Genomic DNA, 23,632 nt, shown 5'->3' on the forward strand with positions numbered 1-23,632 from the left:
TACAATAGTTTTTTTATCTTATTATTCAATATTTTTATATTAATGCGTATGATTAATATTATGTATGACTAATACTTATATATTATTTGAAAATCGTCGGAATAGATGTATTCTAGACACGATCGAACAAGAAGTTTAGATATTAGCCAGTAACTCGCCGAAGAGTTGGAAAGATCCTAAGGGAAAGCTTCTCGACGTAGCTCGGAAATCGTGAAATATATTTTGCGAGCTGTTGAATCGAATTAAGATCGTGGGAACTCTAAGAACGAATTTGTTAAGACGGAAAGTACGGTCGTGACGATCGTGAGCGTGTATGTGTGTATGTGTGTGTGCGTGTGTATGTATGTATGTGTGAGTTCGCGTGTATTTGCAACGTTTTCATGAAAGCTTTTATTATTTCTGTTCTTGGGTAACGATATGGTTAGCTCGTTGAGTCATCAATAAGATATTTTTTAATTACTTAGAGTTATGTATATACTTATACACACACACACACACACACACACACACATATATATATATATGCATGCGTATGTGTGTGAACGTCGGTGTAGTAATTTTTAAATATTTCTTTTTATGTTTTCAATACCAAATGACGTTCATAAAATTGTGGAGAAAAAAATGATGAAGCATGAATTTTTATCGAACACACGTCTCATTGTTTCGCGAATGTGAGAAAAATCATTGTAGTGATGCATTATTCAAAATTTCATGTTTCGTCGTTAATTCCTCGCGATAACGTGAAAATTTTTTCTTTTTTTTTTTTTTTTATTTAATTCAATTTTTACTTTTTTTTTTTTCTCTCTAATACGAAGAACGATCAGAACGACGGTGTTACACATGAATTCGTCGAATTACGGATTTTTATGCGTCAGGCAGGCCAATTTTATTTTTTGTTCTTTCGAACTCCACTAGTTTAATCAGTTCGTCGAAGCTCTCACGTGAAATCCTCTTATCGATTGTTATATTTTATTAGAATAATAAATCGATGAAACCTTTCAAAGTATTATGGTACTCTCGTGATGTTACTTGCATACTATATTACTTGCTACGAAATATGTACACCATAATGATGGCATATCTTACGTGATATACATAATTTATCGAATTCAATTCGATTTAATTCGGTTATAATTTATAGGAATTAAGAACGTAGATCAAATTATGGTGGAAATGCTTTACATTTATGAAAGTTTGAGAAAGCAAAATCATTCGAACTTTTATGAAAGACGTTTCTTACTCGAAGTTTCCGAATACTTGTCGGTCCTAGGGGCTCGGAATTTTTCCCCGAAGAATTTCTTGCTTTATGGAGAAAGCAGTTTATCGTAAGTAGGGATATACGTATATACATACGTATGTATGTATGTATGTATGTATGTATGTATGTATGTATGTATGTATGTATGTATGTATGTATGTATGTATGTATGTATGTATGTATGTATGTATGTATGTATGTATGTATGTATGTATGTATGTATGTATGTATGTATGTATGTATGTATGTGTGACAATTTTTCTTAACCTTTCCCGTTTGAACGAGAACTAACGTCACGTTTGATCGTGCTTTTTAAGAGCCACGTTATATATGTGCGTAGATATATACATAAATACAGATATGCGCTCGCATATATACGTAACTACATATCGTGCAAACTTAATAAGAATTTATAAAAAAGTTAATGGAAAACAAAAATTTAAATAAAAAGCCAATTCGTAATATAACGAAATAAAACGATTCGAGTCAAATAACTCTTTGGATTATAATAATCCACAATTTTCTCTTTTTCATTTTTTATTACAACGTGGACATAAACGAGAGATATAGATAGATAGAGATAGAGAGAGAGAGAGGGGGGGGTGGAGAAGGGGAAGAAAGACATTCCGTTATCGAGGACATTTTATCGAAAACACTCGGAAATATTCTGAGCGTATAATTAAAAGTCATGACTCGGAGCGATTTCGAGCGAGCGTCCACGGAAATGCCGTCGAGCTTATTTTCATTTTCGAGACTTTCCTACATCACCGGCCCGTCCACCCCCATTCAGACATCTTCGCTTCGGGAAATTGCGAGAAAATAAGCAAAACAACAACTAGAGGAAGCAAACCGTCTCGACTTGTCCCGCCGACGGAGTGGAATTTTTCTTGGACGAAAATTCATCTACGTTCTTATTTTCTATCTTTCCTCTCTTTACCTTAGGGGAATAATGGGTGGATGGTGGTATAAAATAAAAAGTAAGAACCCGAGAGAGTAGATATTAATTTTCTATCGTGACGACAGGGGTAAAATCATCGGTAGTTCTCTTTCTCTCCTTCTTTCTCTTTCTCTCTTTTTCTCTCTATCTTTTTCTCGCTCATTTATTAGTTACGAAATAGTTTGCGCGATAAATCTGGATTCTCTCTCTTTCTCTCTCTCTCTCTCTCTCTCTCTCTCTCTCTCTCTCTCTCTCTCTCTCTCTCTCCCTATGTCTCTTTGCTCTGTCTTTTTCTTGCTATTTTTATTTGTCGTTAAGCTACGATGAATTTTTCGTAGTCGATATAGGGGGATAAAATATCATCTCTTCTTCCCCACTCTCTTTATCTCCCTTTCTTCCTTTCTCTCTCTCTCTCTCTCTCTCTCTCTCTCTCTCTCTCTCTCTCTCTCTCTCACTCTCACTCTCTTTCGTACTCTGTTGGTGATTTTTAATCTCTACACCGATATAAACGTTTATCGTTATTTCGCTCTATAACTTTATTCTTCTTTTCGATGAAAAATTTTTTTCGCTATATATTGTCTCGTAGAACGTATGGAAAAAAACCAACCCCAAAACAAAAAAAAAAAAGAAGGATAAAAAAAAAAGAGGAAGTACAAAATGAAACAAACGTGTGCACTCACACGTACCGATATTTTTACAAAGTTCCTCTTTATTTTTTCACAAATAAATTTATTGATTTATGAGTTCATAGCGCGTTAAGAGGTGCTATGAATTGTCAGCGAGTACCAAAAATACTTCATAAATTTGACCTACATTCCAGTTGACCAAAATCCTTCAACGTTATCAAGGATGACACTCCTGTTTGCATAAACACGATGGGTGGCACCGAAAAATAATGAAAGGTCATCCGAAAAGAGACATGCGTTAATGTTGTTGAAAGTACTGGCGCCGTGGCGACGCTGGCGTCAGATGGGATGTACTATCTTTACTTTTCTTTCTCTTTCTTTTTCTTCTCTCTTTCCTTCTCTCTCTCTCTCTCTCTCTCTCTCTCTCTCTCTCTCTCTCTCTCTCTTTCTCTTTCTCTATCTATCCCTATCTCATCCTTTCTCCCTCTACCTTCTTCATACAGAAACGGAAGAGAAGCGCTAGTACGTCGACTTCGCTCGCGCGTTGTACATTGTCGCTTTGTTCTACCTTCTCTCTTCGTGTAATTAAAGCGTCACTATTGTTTCGGTCGAGAGAGATGATATATATATATATATACACATATATATATATAAATATATATATGTGTATATGTATATATGTATATATTTATTATTTATTTTACGAATCTGAGTCTGATCACGTGACGTTGATTGCATTGTCAACATCGTCATTGCAAATAAAGGATTGATCCAATTAAATTTCGATAACGAACCTAGAAAATATAAGTTTAACCACAAATTTCAAATTTATCCTTCAATTGGGATTTTCTTTTTCAGCTTGTTTTATAAAAATAAAGAAAAACGAAAATATAAAAACGAGAAAAAGAAAAAAAGAAAACAAATAAAATCGCGCTTCAACGTTGAACACGTGCATTTTTTAATGATTTTAATAAAATATCTGATTTCTCTGTGAATAGGAGTGTCATTATAGTGTGCGTATACAGTAGACTTACGTACTATATAATGCGATAGTAATGTCTTTAGGTTTGACAGTATAACGAAGATTAACGCGTGAGATAAATATTGAATTTATCGCGAAGTATAAATCTTCGATCTTCGGAATGTTAAAGTTTCGTTCATCACCGCAACGAAGATCTAATGATACGGTGAGAATTTTAACTATTGTTTTATCTACGTATATATATATATATATATATATATATATATATACGTATATATACGTATACGCAATGTAAGTACTTACGTGTACTGTACGCCTGTAGTCTGGCTACCTGACTTGCTTTGAATTAGCTCACGTTCGCGTGGAAACATATTTCCAGGGGCAAACCAAGAACGTTGTATATTTATAAGTATACGTACATACATATGTCGGAAACGCAATATTATTATTGCGAATCGTGCATGCATAGAAATATATCTTACGTTAACGTTATTGTATAATAGTATAGAAAAATTAATATTATCGATCGAGATAAGACGTATTTAACGTGTTTAATTTTTTACATTTTCCAAGACTGATTTTTATTCATTCATTTTCAGGTAAACCCCGGTAGTAAGGCAGCTCAGCAGGGGGTTAGAGAGGGTGACTTAATTAGTAGTATAAACGGCAAAGGCACTCGGGAACTGACAAATAGCGAGGCTCACGCTCTATTACGTAATGCAGGCGATCATTTGAAGCTTGGTTTGAATCAGTGAGTTATTAATTTCTATCATTTTAATATCGTTTAATCTATCCTCAAGTAACGATGAAAATCACTTTATAAGAAGTAATTAACAATTAATCTTTTCTTTTTGTTTTCTTTTTCTTTTTCTTTTTTTTCTTCTTTTTTTTTTTTTTTGATTACTTCTTCAAAAGAGAGAATATTGGCTCACCGAAAAGAAGAATTTACAAGAGCAGCCTGCAAGAGAATACATCGACCGAAACGTTAAAGAGTAAGTCATCTCGTTATTAAAACGATATCTTCGGATTTCTTTTTCTTTTTCTTTTTTCTTTTTTTCTTTTTTTTCTTCCCGTTAAATTAAAGTCCTTTCAAATCTTTGACAAACGACTTTCCTGTGCAGAAATAACAACGAGGACAATAACCACTTCGAATACACGGATTATATCGACCGAAGCGAAAAAAAACGGCACAGGTGAGCTATCTATCTATCTATCTATCTATCTATCTATCTATCTATCTATCTATCTATCTATCTATTTATCTATCTATCTATATATATATTTATGTAATTCAAATTTATGTGAGAAAGAAAAGTCGATCGGAGAATCGTCTTCTTTTATATTACTCAATAATCGCATAATTTATGATCATTCTTATTTCCGATAAATTTTCAATTATAAATTTTAACGATTCACTTATATAGCACTTATATAGCATTTAATAAGAATATCTCGTTTATTATCTTTGGATAGGTAACTGTTTTCAATCTATTAAAGTCTATTAACGAATTCCGCAAAAGGAACGCGATATGAAAATACTCGAAATATAACGAATCATGATAATCGGAAATCGATATTTTCTTGCGCCAATTTCAATCCCAAATGTCGATATAATTTAAATGCTTTTACCGAATCCACCGTTGAAAAAATTTAATGAATGAGACAACGTGGTATATCCTATCGTTATTATCTGGATTAACAAATCGTTCGTTTATTTAACTAATGGCCATTAATAATTTTTCATGATACATTGTCATAGATGTTTCTGGCATAAAAGCCGCTTACCTCAGAGAATCGTTGTGGTTACAAGCATTATCGTACTAAAATATTGAATTTCCGAGATAATTCGCGTGATAATGATCGTAACTGTTTCGGTTAATAGGAATAATTAATAATTTCTAAACTGTCGGATCGAAAGTTTGGAAAGGTTAAAAACGTTGGAAAAACAACACGAGATTTCAACATTATCATAAAATAAATATGGATATTTCTTATTATACGTGTTCGAAACGTTTTGTATATGACATTTCGTTAATAAAATATATAGAAATTCGAACGTGACATTTTAATACTTCTGATCGTGAAATGGCTAAATCGTTCGATCGTGTTAGTAACAAACGAATAATTTACGAAATAGTAACATTTAATTATTTCATTCGATATATTTTTGTCTATTTATGTTTGCAGGGAATAATAAGAGAAATATTAAGAATATTATTTCGAGTTCTTTTTCCTCTTGTTTTTTTTTTTTTTACTTATTTATTTCTTTTTTTTTTGTTTTTTTTTTTTTTTAAATCAATTTCAATGAATATCTTTCAAACGAAGTTTCGAATCGGATGAAAAACGATTCGATTTGTCTCCTTAAAATGTAATAGTAAATTATACCACGTAAAAAAGTTCATCAGAAATAAAAAAAAAAAAAAAAAAAAAAAAAAAAAGAAAAAGAAAAGAAAAATTAAAAAAAGAAAAAAACGTCAAATCATTTAGAAAATATCACTAAGAATAAGATTAAAAAATAACAGAGAAAAAGAAGTGAAACCGTCATCGCGTAGCCGTCGTAGTTATTCGAGGCCTTTATTACCGGCTTCTTTCTGCAAATTGCCTGGCACAAACGTCACGCTACGATGAACGGACAAACATGTAGTAGAAGCTTAAGAGGGACGAACGATACAGGTTGCACGTGTATCTCAGACGTACATATACTCATCCATATTATCATATATGGACACACTAAGTTGAACCCACATAGACAGAGATAGTCGTATACCGGCACACCTGTCCGTATCAGAAGAAAGAGAAAGAATAAGAAGAAGAAGAAGAGAAAGAAGAAGAAGTAGAAGAAGAAGAAAAGTACGTTCTCGTTCGAGGAGACGGCGCACCCTCCACTTACGAGACGCCCTACGACAAGAAGGCGACCCTCTTCCTTTTCCTTTTCGAACTCGACCCACCTTTCTGTCAGTGCTCACGAACACCTTGTCGAGCGTACTTCAAGAACTCCTCCGATCTTCTTGCGTTATTTAATTCCATCGAATCGATTGAAACTCCTGCGATCTTTGATTTCGAACGATAAAAGAGAGAGAGAGAGAGAGAGAGAGAGAGAGAGAGAGAGAGAGATGAATTTGTTCCCTCGAGGAAATAGAAGATGTTAGAGAAGAACAGCCACAATACGACAATAGAAACTACAACATCAATAGAAACTACAACTACAACAACAACAACAACAACAACAGCATCAGCAACGATCACGACGATTGTGTTTGATTCAAGGAAGAATATTGCAGTAGTACCAATCGACAGACGTCACTTTTTTAGCTAATGCAATCTAAGCATATAGTTCCTTTTCGAGAAAAAGGAAATTGCTCGGTGGTTGGAACAGAAGGCGTCGTTACTGTCGACGGTTAAAGGGCGTTGCCGACCGAACAGTTCGTGAATGTTCTAAAATTACGTAAAAGGATTCTTTTCTTGTTTTTTTATGGACTCCCCGAAAGAAAAAAGAAAAGAAAGAAAGAAAGAAAGAAAGAAAGAAAAAAGAAGTAACAACTCGTTGAAAAGAGTATTGTAGTACCGTGAACAAAATTTTTGGTTGCTATTCTTTATTTTCTTCTGTTTCATAAATAGTTAATATTATATCCTAGAGTATTATAGTATTATCGTGATAATATCAATTAGAGGTCAATCGTGAGAAACGGTGCATGAGCGTTTATAGAAATCTATAATGTAACACTGAACGCTTTGTTCGACGGAACAATACCTTCGTACGACAAATCGAATTCTGTTTACGTAATTTTATGGATATACCTATCGTTCGTGGATTATAAAGCGTTTATAGGATAAATTGGAACTTTCGTGTAATTAAAAGTACACAACTAAAGGAAAGATAGGGAGGGAGGGAGGAGAGAGGATGAATTAAAGAAAGAATTGGTATAGTTCGAAAAGGAAAAGTTTGAAAGATTTTTCAAGAATGAAGTTCTTCGGTTGTTCTCAATGCCTCGGCACGAACGAGGATCCTATTCCTTCCAGTTCGATAGAAATCACGAATCCTTTAGTTATAACGAAGCGGCCAATCCGACTAGTTTCCGAGGACTCGAAACGAAGAATATCCTTCGTGACGTCACGAACTCGGTTGCCTCCGATACTCCGATCACTGAGTGCCTCCTGGAAACGAAGGAAGCGTTCTCATGGTAGGACGAGACTGGAAAGCCGGAAATCGAAGAAACGGAATTCTATTAGGGAGTGCAAATCGAAGGAGGAAGAGAAGGATCGAGGAAGCGAAGCTCTTTCGAAGGTTGTAAATGATGTCAGTACGACCAAGGAGATCCTAGATAGATTGGATCGACTCGAAGAATCGAATCGAAGTTCAAGGAGGATTGAAGATGAGGAACTCGAGCGTGAATATTACGAGCACTTTAAGTTCCTTATAGATCCGCCGCCTTGCTTCAGAAACGTCGAGGTTAATCAAAATTTGAAAAACAAATTCAATAGCCTAGAATTGAAGAGAATAAATACCGTTGCCATTCCTGAAATGGCGGACACCTCTACCTCGGACCCCATTGGGATTTCAAAGACACTGAATTTTAAGGATAGGAATGAATTAGGACGAAAGATCGAAACGAATCGATTTTTCCGAGTGGAAACCCTTGGCTTGATCTTCCGTGAACATTTCGAGGTAAACGGAACGACGATGGAGTTGCTCGATCGAAATTCGTCGATCCTGAAGAGCGAGGATGACGATGCTAAAAGGAAACGATCCTTCAGAAGAGAGAACAAAACTGTTCGTTTTAAGGACGAGGAAGATAAGTTGAATAACGTTGACAATTTTGAGAACGGTGTAAAAGAGAAACTAGACGATTTTCAACGAAACCCAACGATATCCATCGAGCCCGAAGAAATTCTCCAAAGACTTTCAAGAGACATCGAGGAAAGCGATTTGGGAACCGATTTACGTGATGAAGATCTGATCGAGAGTTTGGATCGATTGTTAGATGTCACAAAATTTGACGGTAAATCGATATCTCTTTACGGTATTGTAACATCTGTTTTATTTTTGCTTATCAAAGTCAACTTATATGATAGACATTTTCTATCACATTTATATGTATATATATATATATTATGTTAGCCCAAAAGCTTAGAATTGATCGATGCTATTCGATTTAGAAGCTTCGTTCTATTCATCCGTTAAAACACTGGGTCATTTCCCTTATCGAGTAATGTGCGTTTAGCGACCCGATTTCCACGTATGTTCGAACAATCGGCGATCGGCTTTTATCGAGAGCGATCGTATTGTCATCCATTGAGTTGAACGTTAGTGCCAGAACAATGGCTATTGCTATCATGATATATTGGAATATGTACGAACATGTTAAAAAAATGTATATATATATATATGTATATATATATATATTTATATATATATATATATATATATATATATATATATATACTTATATCTATATATAAACAAACAAAAAAAGAAAAATAAGATCAGAAGCAAATATTTTTTTAAAACCGTATCAAAACTACGAAAGGCGAATTTTCAATTTAACTTCAGAATTTCTGACTGGAGGAATCTTTATACCTGATAATCGCGTGCTACGTCGACGAGATATTCAAATAATTAATCGGTGAAGTAGAGCGTAATCCAGGAAACGAATAATTTCAATCCTCGAAGCAATTTTTCAACGTACATTTGTATTCCCTTGAAATATAACGAAAGAAAAGAACGGAGTGATGTTACGTTAAAAAAAAAAAAGAAAAAAAAGAAAAAAAAGAGAGAGAGAGAGAGAAATCAAATATTGGTTCTATCAAAAGTTTATAAAATAAATATATAATATATAACGATTATAAAATAACAATCATTACAATCTGAACTAGAATGAAAGGCAACAATTAAAATACGTAATAAGCGCATTTACTATAAAATAAAAAATAAAATCGATTTAAATCGATTGTATGGAACAAAAAATAAAAATCGTCGTAATATGAATACCGTCTATATAAAATAATATAAATTGAAATGTAATATAAATTGAAATGAAAAGCAACGAAAGAAATTCACAATACATTTGTTGTCAAAGAAAATAAATTTTATCGAATTAAATCGATTGAAGGCTACGAAATAAAACTTGCGAGATTATCATTTATAAGGTAACAAAAAGACAAACAAAAAAGAAAACAAAAGAAAGAAAGAAAGAAAATAAAAGTAATAATAATAATAATAATAATAATAATAATAATAATAATAATAATAATAATAATAATAATAATAATAATAATAACAATAAAAGTTAAAAAAGAAAATAATAAGAAGAAAAAAACCTGGATCTTAAAACTCGAATGAAAAGTTACGAAGATTAATACAAATATAACTTATAATAGAAAAGGGAAATAAAAGTTTGATTTCGTCTGGAAAAACGAGATTTCGATTGGTACGGGACGATTGCAATTACGAATCGAAACGAATTTTATTGGATATCGTAGATGGTTGGCGGTGGGTGGGTGATGGTGCGGAGGAAGGTAGGCAAGAAGACGAGAACGGAAGCGTAATGGTCCGCGTCGACAGATAGAATCGATTTCGAAAGAGCCGAAGGGTTGAACAAGAGACGACGGGACATGTTGGACACGGGTACTTTAGCGCGCGCCTACGATGGGTGCGGTGTCGTCATGGGCTGAAGGTGCCGAGCCCACCTTTCGTCCTTCGCCCTGTACCCTTCTCTCCGAACCCTTCGGCATTTCGTTGACAGCCACCAAACCCTATATGGCTATATACCGATTCCGTACCGTCTACGATTAGCGTTCATCGTGTTACGTCAGTGACGAGTTTGACGTACGCTTGCTTCATTGTACTTAATTGCGATTGCATAATTTCTTTTTTGTATTTTTTTTTTACAGCTATTTTTTTTTCTATATTCATTTCTTCTCCTCCCCCTCTCCCTCTTCTAGCGTTATCATAAACATTTGATTTTTTTTTCAGAAATCTTTTCTCTTATCCTTTCTGTTTTTCTTCAATTATACGAAGTGACCATGATTCGTTTTGTTTCGTTGTTTTTCTTTTTTTTTTTTTTTAGAATATATACAAATAATTTTGTTTGTATTACTTCTCGAAGTCATTGTGAAATTTTCGATAACAAGCAAATCTGTCTTTTAAATTAATAAGGAAATATATTCCCGTCGAGAGAGAGAGAGAGAGAGAGAGAGAGAGAGAGAAAGTATGGAGATCGCGTGTAATTTTGCGCAAGGGTATAATTTTCCTTACCTCTTACATATATTAGAAGAACGAACATGATGAAGTATGATTCGAGAGTATTCGTAAGTACCTCGAAGGTCTCATGGGATCGAAATGATCCAATGTGTAGGTTCTCATAATGAACTCGTCATTCTTTGTTACATATTCCATGTTATTCCTTTCGGAGTTCTGAGCAAGAGAGCGAGAGAGAGAGAGAGACAGAGAGAGACAGAGAGAGAGAGAAAGAAAGAGAGGAAGAGAGAAAGAAAGAGAGTAGATAGATATCCAGAGAGATTCTCCCATCTTGTCGAGATATTCACGTCGAATCGGCTTACCGACATGGAACGCCTCGTATTTCGTTTCTCCTACGCGTTTCTGTGTAATTTGAAGATGAATGGCTTTAATTAAGTTCCTTTGAGTAGGAAGGGATCGTTGGATGCCTCTTTCGTAGTCGCATGATACGACCCTACTCAGGTTTCAAATTGATGACGTCGTCGTTGTCGTCGTTGTCATCGTTGTCGTCGTCGTTATCGTGTTGTTATCGATGAAAAGTTTATTAAAAAAAGGAAAAAAAAGGGACTTTAAAAATTTTTCCAGATAAATATATATTTTTCTTTGTTCTTTTTTTTTTCCGGATCTATTACTTTCGAGAGAAGAGTCTTAGAAAGAGAAAAATTAAAGTTAATATTCTTCTTTCTTTTTGTTTTTTTTTTTCTATTTTTCTTTTTTTTTCCTTTTTTCTCTCGAAGGATACAGATGTACATACGTATCTGTATTTAACTGTCGAGATTTCAAAATTTAATTAGTTATGCAGCATAACGAAAGTCGAATTTCCGTCAGAATTCGGCTGCTTCCGGAGACGATTACGTTCGTATTCGTGACGTAATACGACGAACATTGAAAATGTGGGTTGGGTATTCTACAACATACATATACCCTCTCTGTCTGTCTCGGTATTGTTTATTCGGAAGGAAGTCCAACTCGGAAGTGGCACTATGCATGAATCCCGAGAGCGAGAAAGAGAAAGAGAAAGAGAGAGAGGATAGTGAGTATGAGTGTGAGTTGGAGGGGGTGGGAGAGGAAGAGAGAGGGCGAGAGTGGGGGGCATCGTACGAAGCGTCGATGTGAGCTCTCTTCGAATGCGTTTCTATTTTATTTTCGAGAGTGCTTCTCGTGCGAGCTAGTTTTAAAGGAATTTTGTGGGATGAGGAACGAGAAATACGAGGAATATTAGTGTGGATTGTTTTATACAACAAAATGGTTTGTGTGATTTTTTCAAATTGTTAAAAAAAAAAAAAAATAAAAAAAGTATCGAACAAAAATATATTCTTTCAATGATTTCAATTTATTTTATTAATTTGATCAAATGTAAATCAAATGTACGTTTGTTGCAGATAAATAGTTTTGTTACGTTATAAAACGAGACTTAAGTATCTATTCATTCTGAAAATGATAAAATTAAAAATTCCTATCAGAAAATATCGTATTTATTGAAGTGATTTATAAATAAATATTCGTTATTATATTAGACGATATTTTATTAAGAAAATTTTTGTAATTCTAGAGAAATTTGTATTAGAATGAAATCGTACGATATATTTATATTTTTATATTGAAATATTTAAAGATCGAAACCAAACGGTGCTAACGTCACAGTTCGGTTTATACACGTGTCGAATGCACGTGGTTCTTATTTTTTGACAGTTTAAAAGACGTAACATCGTGTAACATCGTGTATGTTTACTCAAATCTATGCAAATACAAATACAAATACGTAATGTTTGTATTTACGTATGACGCATATGAAAGGAGGGATCGAGCGTGCTTCATGGGTGACATGAGTCCGTTTGCGTTCAGTGTATAATAGTGATTCACGGACCTCGGAGGTCACACCGCGTATTCCAACTTATCCTCGACGGTAATAAATCGAATTTAACTAACGTCGATATCTATTACCATTACATAGAAAATTTATACGACGTGAACTTCCGACGCGAACTCGAATTTTAACAACGACCTTCGACGAATCTCCGATAATATATATAATTTATTATTTACCGATTTTCAATAGACATTTTCAGGTATTAATTTTAGAAATTCGAACAATAAGTTGGACGTTTCGTTTGTTCTTTGATTTTCTTTTTTCTTTTATTATATCTTTTATTTATTCTTTTCTTTTTTTTTTTTTTTCAGATGACACTAAAAACGATCAAAGCTACGTTAATCAGAATGGTGGCTTGAAGAGCTCGACGATCGATCAACGTGTAGACACTAAAAAAGGTAAGGTCTTTGAAAATATTATATTATGTTTTTCTTCTTAGTTAACGTTAAATAAATTTGCATCGCTAGGCTGGGACACGCTTTCTGCATGGACGGTAGAATCAATAGGAAAATTATTTTTCTTTTCAAAAATGGTGTCGGCCATCATTATCCATAGATTATCTTTTCTGTAGTTGGAGAAAATTATATTTTCTATTTCGTAACGCGTCACAGCAAAAAGAGTTATCGGTGATACATATCGAAGTTTCAAAAAAAATTTTCTTATTTACGGGCAAAACGAAACCTTTTATCATTCGATTGCGATTAACAGCATTTGTCTCGAAGGAAACGCGATTGTTCGGCATGTTTAATCATTATCATCATCATCATCATCATCATCATCATCATCAACGTCATCCTTGTCGTCGTTAAATAAAAATAATTATTTTTCTTAGAACCTTCATTTATTTTATATGATCTCTTGGAAAGATCTTGATAGTGACCTCGTTTTACGTAGCGAAAATTCGCTTAGATAGGACATATCGAGTTCTTTTTTTGTTCTTTTCTAATCGCACAGAATGCCCCCTTCTAGAAGACGAACGACGTGTCACGCGTTTAAAAAACGGCAACGATAAGTTCAAGTAAATTATTCGAAATCGAAGGAAAACGTTTTTGCGACCGCATTTCGCAGGATATTGCGATTCCTCGGGCTACGTCACAGACGGTGAAGTTAACAAGATGCCTTCTCACGGCTCACGCAATCGCAGAAACCGCAGAAATCGCAACAGAAAACGATCTCAACGTCCACCGACTCCTGATGGATCGGCAAAACTCGAGGAAATCACGAACGATTGTGAAATCGTTGACGAGTCGAATACGAACGACTTCATTTCGGAGAATGTCAATTCGAGAAACGAAAATATCGACGAAATATCAACGATGACGATTGAGGAAGAAGACGATGGAATTGATAAAGCAAGAAATTTTATTAAGATGAATAAATTTAAAATAAAGAAAGAAGAAATTGATACGAAAATACAAACGGTCGAGATCAGTACGATCAGTAGTTTGCCTTTAGAAGCATCAATCGATCACATACCGGGTGTTGGAATTTTAGAAACTGGTAATATGGATAGAATGAACGGTGACAGTCCTTCGATAAGAGTCGACGAACCTTTGGATTTTATGGTACCATTATCCGATAGTGTCAATTCTAAGGTTAAGCTTCTCGAAGGAGATAGTTTTACAATTGAAATGAAAAAGACGAAGAAAAGTTTAGATATGGAAGATTCAGGACCTATCATAATCGAATTGGAATCGGACGTTGAGAAGGATCGATTCGAACGATTGAACGACGATAGCGTTGAAAAAAAGTCGAGATTAAAGTTAAATAATTCTAAAGAAGGTAAGATAGAAATGAAGGATAACGCGATGTCGAAGGAGATTGAAAGGAAATTGCGAAATTTTATTGAGGACTTGAAATTACCTTGTTCGCCGGAGAAAGAGGATCACAAAGTGGAGTACGAGAGGGCCGGGAACATGACGAAGAAAAAGAAGGCAGAGAAACGGGCCATTTTGGAAACTTATTATCAATCTCAGGCGGCTAATAGATTTTTAGATATAATTCAAGAAGAAGGAGAGAAATTATCGGGTGATGAAGAACAACATATCAGAGATTTCATTAACGAGAAGATTGGAAAATATCGAAGAGCCGAATGTAAATGTATTAATGAGGTGACAGAAGATGAAGAAAACGAAGATGAATTTTTAGATAATAAAAAGTTTAACGGGATAAATATAATCGTGGTCGACGAGGAGACTGCTGAGGAAGATGATCTTATTAAAACTAATGAAAAATCTGGATTACCGAATGAGAAAAAATCAATCGAAATATTTAATGATATTAAAAACTCGTCCGTTGAAGAAACGTCCGAAGAAATAGAAAAGTTGTTAATAAAAGATGAAGAAAATCGAGTTTCTATTTCAGATAATGATGTTTCGATTGATGTTAAAAAATTTGAAGGAAATCTTTCGTGCGAAAAAATACAGTTGGAACAATCTGAGATGAACGATCAAGTTAATAACGTGATTATAGTTGATGAGAAACTTAATGTAAAACGAAAAGACGAGGAAGAAAAAATTGTTGAAGAAACGTTGGACGTGGAAATTCCTGAAACGAGGATCGTTACCGAATCAAATAAACTGCAAGAAATTTTAAAACTGGATGATATAAGAAATGATGACTGTGAGGAGAAAAGTCGTCATTTAACGAGTGTGGAGGAAGATAAAAATATCGAGAAAAGTGAAATGGAAGAGATAAACGAAGAGATCGATGAAGTAGAGAAAAATGAAACTAGATATGAGGACAAAACTGAAGAAGATGATAAAAATGTTATTGACGTATCCGAGATCTCTAATACGAAAGAATTTGATTCTAACTCGAGCGAATCCAACGAAGGGGATGGTCGTGCCTTGGAATTGTCGGAAAAGCGTTCGGAAACGTTAATGAAAAATGAAAATAGATCGTTGAGCGAAACGCGTACGCCAAACGTGCCACCGAGAGTATCTTCTAACTTTTGCATTCAACGTGAATCCTCTATTTCCTTATCAGAAGGAAGTAATTCCCTTAACGCTCCAATTCCTCCGGCTCGTTCCTCCATAAGGGAAATAAAGGAAATCGAGGAAATACCGGAGCGTCCACCTCTTCCTCGTGATGTGCAATGTTTTCTTGATGCAACTACTTCGATATGCGAGTCTACGAATGAAAATCTCTTTGTTAATTTCGAACATATGAAGGGATCAATAAATGAAAAGGAGGATTCGGATCCCGTCAATGACGGTGGTGATTCATTAAAGATTCCGACACGTGGCTTGACCAAGATCTTTCCTGATGAACCAAAGGATGCCAATTTGTGCGCGTCTTCCAAGAGCGACGTCTTATGTAACGACGTCGAAAATGTCGAGCTTGGCAATGAAGAGTATCCTGAAATAACCGATGACAAGTTGTACGAACAGGCGCCAGGAAAAGGTATAGCTTTTGTCGATGTTACGACGACCCGTTCGAACGATCAACTAGCACGAAGCACAGAGGAAATAACGATGGACGGTAACAAGGAAATCGAATCAAATAGGATCGATACGAGTGATGGGAGATCTGTTATGGATGAGTCTACGAGTTCGAGAAATATTTTCGACGATGGATGTTCGGAAATACGTGAGAGGAAGACGATCAACGAGAAAACAGAAATAAAGACCGTCGAGGAACACCTGCGAGAATCGAGTATTTCTAAAAAATATATGAACGAGGAAAGTACAGAGAGGTCAAGTTCAGAATCCAAAAGGGAGGAAAGTTTTGTGGAATGTAAGAATTCGGTGGATGTGGACGAATCGTCGTCTTTAAATACGAAAGATAATATCGAAGATTCAACGCTACTTTCGACCGATGGAAAACACGGAGAAGAATTTGTAATGTCTCAGAATGAGTTACAAGGTCAGGATTCATCCAGTAGCGCTGCTTCCGTGAGTACGGTAAAATACGTTTCGATAGAATCGTCTCTCGCCGACGTTTGTTCGATAATCAGAGAGGAAGAGGAAAAGAATAAAGGAGGAATCAGTTCGTCGAACCTGAAGTGCAAGCTGTCTTTGTTGAAATTCGAAGGAACAAATGGTTCGAATAACGGCGATGATATCGAATCTCCTCAGCCAATACCTTATTCTCCGATAGAAGACCTTTATTACGTTCCTCTCAACGACATGGAAACATTGACTTTTCATCCACCTTCTTTAAAGGATCTCAGCTTAAGAAAGATTCTCATGATGCCGTTCGGCTTAGAGATAATTCGACAATTAATGGCCTATAAGCTTAACATATTCAAAGGCTTGCAGAACATTCGATCGTGCGTTAACAATGTAGAAAATATTGAGGCTGACGACCGTCATCGATTAAACAAGCATGGTGTGTCTGACGCTGCGAATGAATTAGCTTGTCTAATGTTACGATATCCTGATTCAAAGATACCTGATAGAAACGAAAACATTGTTTCAGACAAGGTAGACTCGTCGAGAAGATATCAAGGACCAGTTAATATATCAGATTTTTATGGTCAAGTTTTAAAGTACGGAAAGATGAACGAGAAGGATCAAGTACCATGGTTGGGTTTGTCGACATCGAAGGATCCACGATTGTTGGTATGTTTGTCGCCTTCTCAACAAAATACGTCGATACAAACCAGTCCCGATAGATTACTTGATCTACATACGAAATTTTTAAATCGTCGATGTTATAACGAAAATATCGAACCACAACGAGTTGCACCGGCGAATTATCGTATGATAATAAGGCAGGAGGATGATTCTCAGGATAGACCTTTGGGACTTTTAAATATAATCAAACGTAACTCCTCGTCCTCTTCTGAATCTAAGAATACGAGAAACGTTGAATCTAAAATCTTTACTCCGTCGAATGTTGACGGTCAGGAACGTCTGAAAGTCACTCGTTTATGCGATTGGATGAATTTAGCGAGATATGAATCGAACGATAACGATGAACGTTCGAGATTCGTTCATACGAAAGAGCCCTCTTCGTCTTTGTTAACCGGCGAACGGACAGCTAGCGACGATAAGACGATGACGCCAAGTGGTGGTAGTCGCGGTCAGTACGATTTCGCTGCTAAAGACTCGAGAACGTACGACGGATCGATCGTTCCAACGAAGAATCGACATTCGCCGATGAACAAGAGTTCGATTACGTTGAACAGCGCGATTATTGATAAAAATGTTTCGCCGGAAGTTGATAGAAATACTCCACCACCTCCGAAAAGATCTATCGAGCCTCGTTACAACGTAAATCCTGCATTGATCGATGACAGAGTCGAAGTGCCACCTAGAATGAAGAGAATTGTAACAGTTGATAAATCTTGCATCGATACAACCAGTATTTTCGATCAAAATCCACCGAGGAATCATTTGGAGGCTAGAAAACGACAGGACAATGCTGCTGATGCCTTGAAAAAGTTAACCGCTATGGAGATTGTTGCCAATATGAAGAGATTACAAAACGAGAACAATTTGATTGAACAATTGGATCTTGGTAAAAAAAAGTACTCCTTACCGGCGGAATATTTCGATCAGCAATTAAAATATATAGAGATGTTGGAGAATCAATTGAAGAACGTGATATTAGCGGAGGAAGAAGAGAAAAAGGCTTTCGAAGATTTTCAATATCACGTGGGACAGAAATATCGTGAGGATACAAAAAAGGTTAAGAAAGATAGTTCAACGAAAAAACAAACGAAACCTGAAAATGACAATAGGGTTGAAAATGAGTCCTGGGAAGAGAAATCGCGGGACGTTACAGAGGATCGTTCGGAAAGTATTCGGAAAACTGGTAATCGTGACTTTTGCAAGAAAATTCACGACGAAAATGGTGTACACGAGGAAGAAACTACCGAGAAGATCGAACGTAGCGAGCAAAGAGTGATCACGCAAAGAGGAGGAGGAGGAGAAAAAGGAAGAGGAGAAAAAGGAGGAGGAAAAGGAGGAGAAGGAGTAGGAGGAGGAATAGGAGAAGAAGATCCTTTAAAGAAGAAGAGTAAACTTTCTATTGGTAATTGCAAGGAGAAGAACGGTTTTTCCGAGTGCAAAGCTGACAAAAAAGATTTGAGAAAAGTAATGAAGATCGATAATACGAATTCTAATGGTGCTTTAAAAGGGGGCGAAGTTTTTCGACAAAGAATGTACGACGAGTACGTTAACAAAGTTCACGAAAGGGAAGAGAGAAAACATCACAAGATCGTGAAGATCAGTTTACACGACGACATACGTAAATCCGAGTCTAAGATGAAAAACATGAGTGCTATGGAGAAGGAGTTCATCGAAAAGGCAAAAAACAGATTGAACAAGTTCGGTATCAAGCTTGACGAGAGCGAACCAGAGTCTGAGAACAGTGCTGAGAAGAGTCAGGAGGAGGACACCGTTGAGGCTAGATGTTTGATCGATGGAAAGGAGATAGGAGATCGAAGAAAATTACCGAAACATCTTCGAGAGTTCTTGAAGATCTCGATGAGGGATATTGATCAGGATGGTGAGTTACACCGATAGAGAGAGAGAGAGGGGGAGCGCGAGTGCGAGAGAGAGAGAGAGAGAGCGAAAGAGAAAAAGCAAGCAAGCAAAAAAGAGAGAGAGAGAGAGAGAGAGAGAAAGAAAAGATTGTTGATGTGTTGCTCGTCGTGTGTCAATTACTATTTCTCACGCCTTCTGAGTGTTCTCCAGACTACCATTGACCTTGGACCAAAGAGTTAGAGCCCTACTTTCTTTACCCTGCGGTTCGCAAAACGCCAACGAGACTGCGATGGTCGCTAACGCACGTATCGAACATTCTTGAGTATTTGAATTATATTAGATGTTTCCGTGTTTTATGCTCTGTTTGTTTCTTCTTTTTTTTTTGTTATTTTTTCTTTTCCGTTTCTTTTTTTTCTTTTCTTTTTTTCTTTTTGTTTCTTTTTTTTTTTTATCCTCTCTTATTGGCCGTTACTAACGTTGATTGACACTAGAGGAATGATTCTAACGCCGCTTTTTCTTCTTTTAATTTTGAATCTTTTTCTTATTTATTTTTGTAGCACGTTTAAAGTAATCGTAGAAAAGGAATGCGCATAGTTGTTTGTTGCTGTTTAACGGAAAGTCGATCGGAGTTCGTTTCAAAGGCGTGCAGAGTAAGTAGGATTTTTGAAGTTCATATTCCTCTCACATATTCGTTTTCTTTACAGTATATTCATGTCGTCATAATTTTCTTTTTTACTTGTTCTTTTTTTTTTTTTTTTTTTTCTTTCTTTCTTTATTTTTTTCTTTTCCTTCTTTGTTTCGTTTCGTTTCGTTTAGTTTTATTTCGTTAATTCTCTCTTTTTATCGCGCATTAGAAAAAGAAAAGAAACATTTGTTCCAATAACCAACGATCGTACGCGACATCTCGTCTAACGCGTTTGAAATATTCTCATTCATTGAACCGAAGAATTCAGGGCACTGTGCGATAGCGGATATAAAATCAACGGGAACGTATTAAAAGGTTATCCGACGGTTTCATGTTCGCAGTAATAAGCGATCAGAATGTGTATGTACGAGGCAATCTTTCACGTATTTATCGATCGGTGTCTTGTTTTAAATCAGCGAGATCTCTTCGGTCTGAGGTGTTCTTCGATTTAAACGAATCGAACGGTTTAATGGATAATAATAATCTGTCGTAAAATATCGATATCTTTTTGCTGTGCCGACGTTACCGTTTTCTTCTTTCCTTTTTTTCTTCTTCTTTTTCGTTTTGCTTTTTATCACATCTTTTTTTTTCTTTTTTTTTTTTTTTTATCTTTCGCACAGAATTCATAACATATTAGCATTGATAAAAAATGTGATCGTGAGAGAACACGCGTAATATGTACTACTTTACATATCTCTCGATTGTTTCTTTCTTTTTATTGTATTGTTCTTCTTTCTTTCTTTCTTTCTTTCCTTCTTTCTTTTTTCTTTTTTTATTTTTTTTCCTTTGTTAACATCCCTTGCGCTCGGTATCTCACGTCCGCGAATATCTTTTGGTTTATTTTTCCTCGAATCGAAATCGTGAGCCTGTCTGCCGTCAGTGGTATGAGGCTGCAATCGTTCGCTGATTCATACAGAGAATGAGAACCTAAATTTAGGCCCCTACGAGAAATAGGGCACTACTGAGGACGTCACAACTACGCATCCCCAGTTTTCGACGACGGAACCACCGTCTTTATTTTCGGTTATTTCCGACAGCTTGCAACACGAACCACCAGCACGCTGCTGAATCTCTCTGCTGCTGACCCGACCAACTTTTAAAGTTTATCGAAACTTAACACGCGAATCTTTTATCTTCTCTTCGAAATGTCATGATCTTTTCATATACAGATTATATATATATATATATATATATATATATATATATATATATATATGATGTACATATTATCGATACTTTTTCGAGCGTCCCATTTACCAGAATTTATTATTCTATAGAATAAATGACCGAGACGCGCTGTTAACATCGTTTTATGCGGTTCTTCTTCTAAGAGACGTAAGATATACTCTCTCGTTTCTAAAGCATGGCCTCTCTAGGAAGCTTTTCAAGCTCGTGAAATGGAACGGGATAAAAGTGGGCAAATGGTCGTTCTATTGGGAACCAAATGAATTCGCTCTTTAAAGGTGCTTATCTCTTGCCACCGAAATTTTCCCTCGTTAATCTTTCCACGTACGTGACGAATGCTTTCCACCCTCCCCACTTTTACCATCATTCGCTTATTTTCTGTTCTATCTCTATACTAGTCAAAAATATTCGAGCGTATTAGACGTCTATGCGAATTTAGATTTTCCTGACCTCAAAAGATGAACTCTTTCTCTCTCTCTCTCTCTCTCTCTCTCTCTCTCTCTCTCTCTCTCTCTGTCTCTCTCTTTCTCTTTCTCACTCTGGTATTTTTTTCGAATCTTTAAAGTCGTCGCGTGTCCCGCTCTAATAAATCGAAAACAAATTAATTTTTCTCTTCCCAAGATCGTGCCAAATCACTTTTCTTTTAATCGTTATTGTTGCCGTTGTTATTGTTATTTATTTTCTCCTTTTTTTCTTCTTTTCTTTCTCTTTCTCTTTCTCTTTCTCTCTCTTTTCTTTCTTTTTTTTCCTCTTCTTGCATACTCATGCACGCTTTTTAGATAGAACACATGGCTATGGTATCGGTGGAAAGGGTAAATACAATGAAAACGATCTACTGCACGAGATCGACAGAGCTATGGTAATCGGCAAAGGATTTCTTCTTCGCCAAGGTGCGTTTTTTTTATTCCTAATTTTTTTTTCTTTCTTTTTTTTTTTTTTCTTAATCTTACTTGCCATTGCATGCTTCGTTCAGTCTATGTTATTAGTTATACAACATTTTACAAACGTCATTCGATTTATTTTTATAATAGAACATGATATTATTTGTGTCTATAGCTCGTGATGGTTTTTAATAACGTTGGATAGAAAATATCTTTTCATTTCTACAATGGCTCGTTTTCAAGACGAGAATTCGTAGAAAACGCGTAATCAGATCCAACGGATGTATTTCCGGAAGGAGTTAGAAAATCCAATGCAATATTTTCCTCGACGTTACGCTGAAGTTGATTCTAGTAGCATCAAGAGCAAAAATCCGTAGAGGATTCAATCCACTAAGACGACCAAGATCCTCTCTCTAGAACGGCTCGAGCTTTGCCCCCCCTTCCGCTCTTACTCTCTTACTCTCTCTCTCTCTCTCTCTCTCTCTCTCTCTCTCTCTCTCTCTTTCTTTCTGTCCTCCCCTTTCTTTCTGCTCCTCACCGTAAATTCTCTTATATTTTTCCGTTCTATCTCTATGAGAAAACATTTTCTTATCTCTCAGAAAATATTTTCATTTCTCTCCATTCGACGGACTAAGCTTCGATCGTCCTAAAATAAACATCTTTCCTTGATTCATATGTATATGTCTATTTTGTTTTGTTTCCATTTTGTTTTTTTTTTCTTTTCCCTTTTTTTCCAACTTGTGAGATTATTAATATAATCCTATCATTTGTTCGCAAAAAGTAATTTGTAACAATAATTAAGTAAGAAATTAATTAATTGTCTTAATTAAATATACGTATGTAACTATATAGATTCGAGCATAATAAGTATACATATATATATATATATATAAGTATGTATATTTACATATATATATATCAGAAACATGTGCAAATTATTGTTGGATCAAGTTGGTCGGTAAACATGAAAAAACATAGAAAGATAAGATCATGGTGTATAAAGGAGAGAGAGAGAGAGTGAGAGAGAGAGAGAGAGAGAAAGAGAGATCTCTGGCTATCATCGACGCCGGCGTCGAAGTTGGCGTCTAAGTTGGCGTCGACGTCGGCGTAGTAAACGCCGTAAAGCAAGACGACGGAGTTACGTTTTTGCCAAGCGTCCCCGTTGTGCTAGCTTTAGTTCACGATCATCTTTCGTGCTTCCCTCGTGTGTCTTCGGACCGCTATGATACGTTGAACATTTGAGAAAAAGATTATTAGATTTCGTCGAGAAGAGAAGTGACCTTCGCGATGTTGGAAAAAAGTGAGTGCGAAGGAATGATTTATAAAGAAAAAGAAAAAGAAAAAGAAAAACAAAAAAAAAAGAAAGAAAGGAAACGGATTGATCGATCGAGAAGCATTGATCTATCGATCCGTAATTTTTCGACGGTACAATTTTTAAACGGCTCGTAGTGTAATATTTTTGTACGATGGGAAAAAGAGGTAAAAGCTGTAAAATTTCTCGTTTTATATTACACTGTTCCGACCGATTAACCGA

At 35.6% G+C, this 23,632-nt stretch overlaps 1 protein-coding gene across 1 annotated transcript in view; it reads left to right on the forward strand.

Moving 5' to 3' along the window:
- CAP (Cbl-associated protein) overlaps positions 1-23,632 on the forward strand; it is a 76,637-nt gene that overhangs the window by 21,196 nt on the left and 31,809 nt on the right. Inside the window, exons 2-6 of the mRNA XM_085658400.1 lie at positions 4,403-4,554; positions 4,719-4,795; positions 4,925-4,996; positions 13,222-13,308; positions 13,979-19,369. Coding sequence (XP_085514526.1) covers positions 4,403-4,554; positions 4,719-4,795; positions 4,925-4,996; positions 13,222-13,308; positions 13,979-19,369 — 5,779 coding nt within the window. The remainder of the gene's footprint in view (positions 1-4,402; positions 4,555-4,718; positions 4,796-4,924; positions 4,997-13,221; positions 13,309-13,978; positions 19,370-23,632) is intronic.

Source organism: Vespa mandarinia, chromosome 7 (assembly GCF_050613455.1).
Source record: "Vespa mandarinia isolate Hongniang chromosome 7, ASM5061345v1, whole genome shotgun sequence".
Classification (NCBI taxonomy): domain Eukaryota; kingdom Metazoa; phylum Arthropoda; class Insecta; order Hymenoptera; family Vespidae; genus Vespa; species Vespa mandarinia.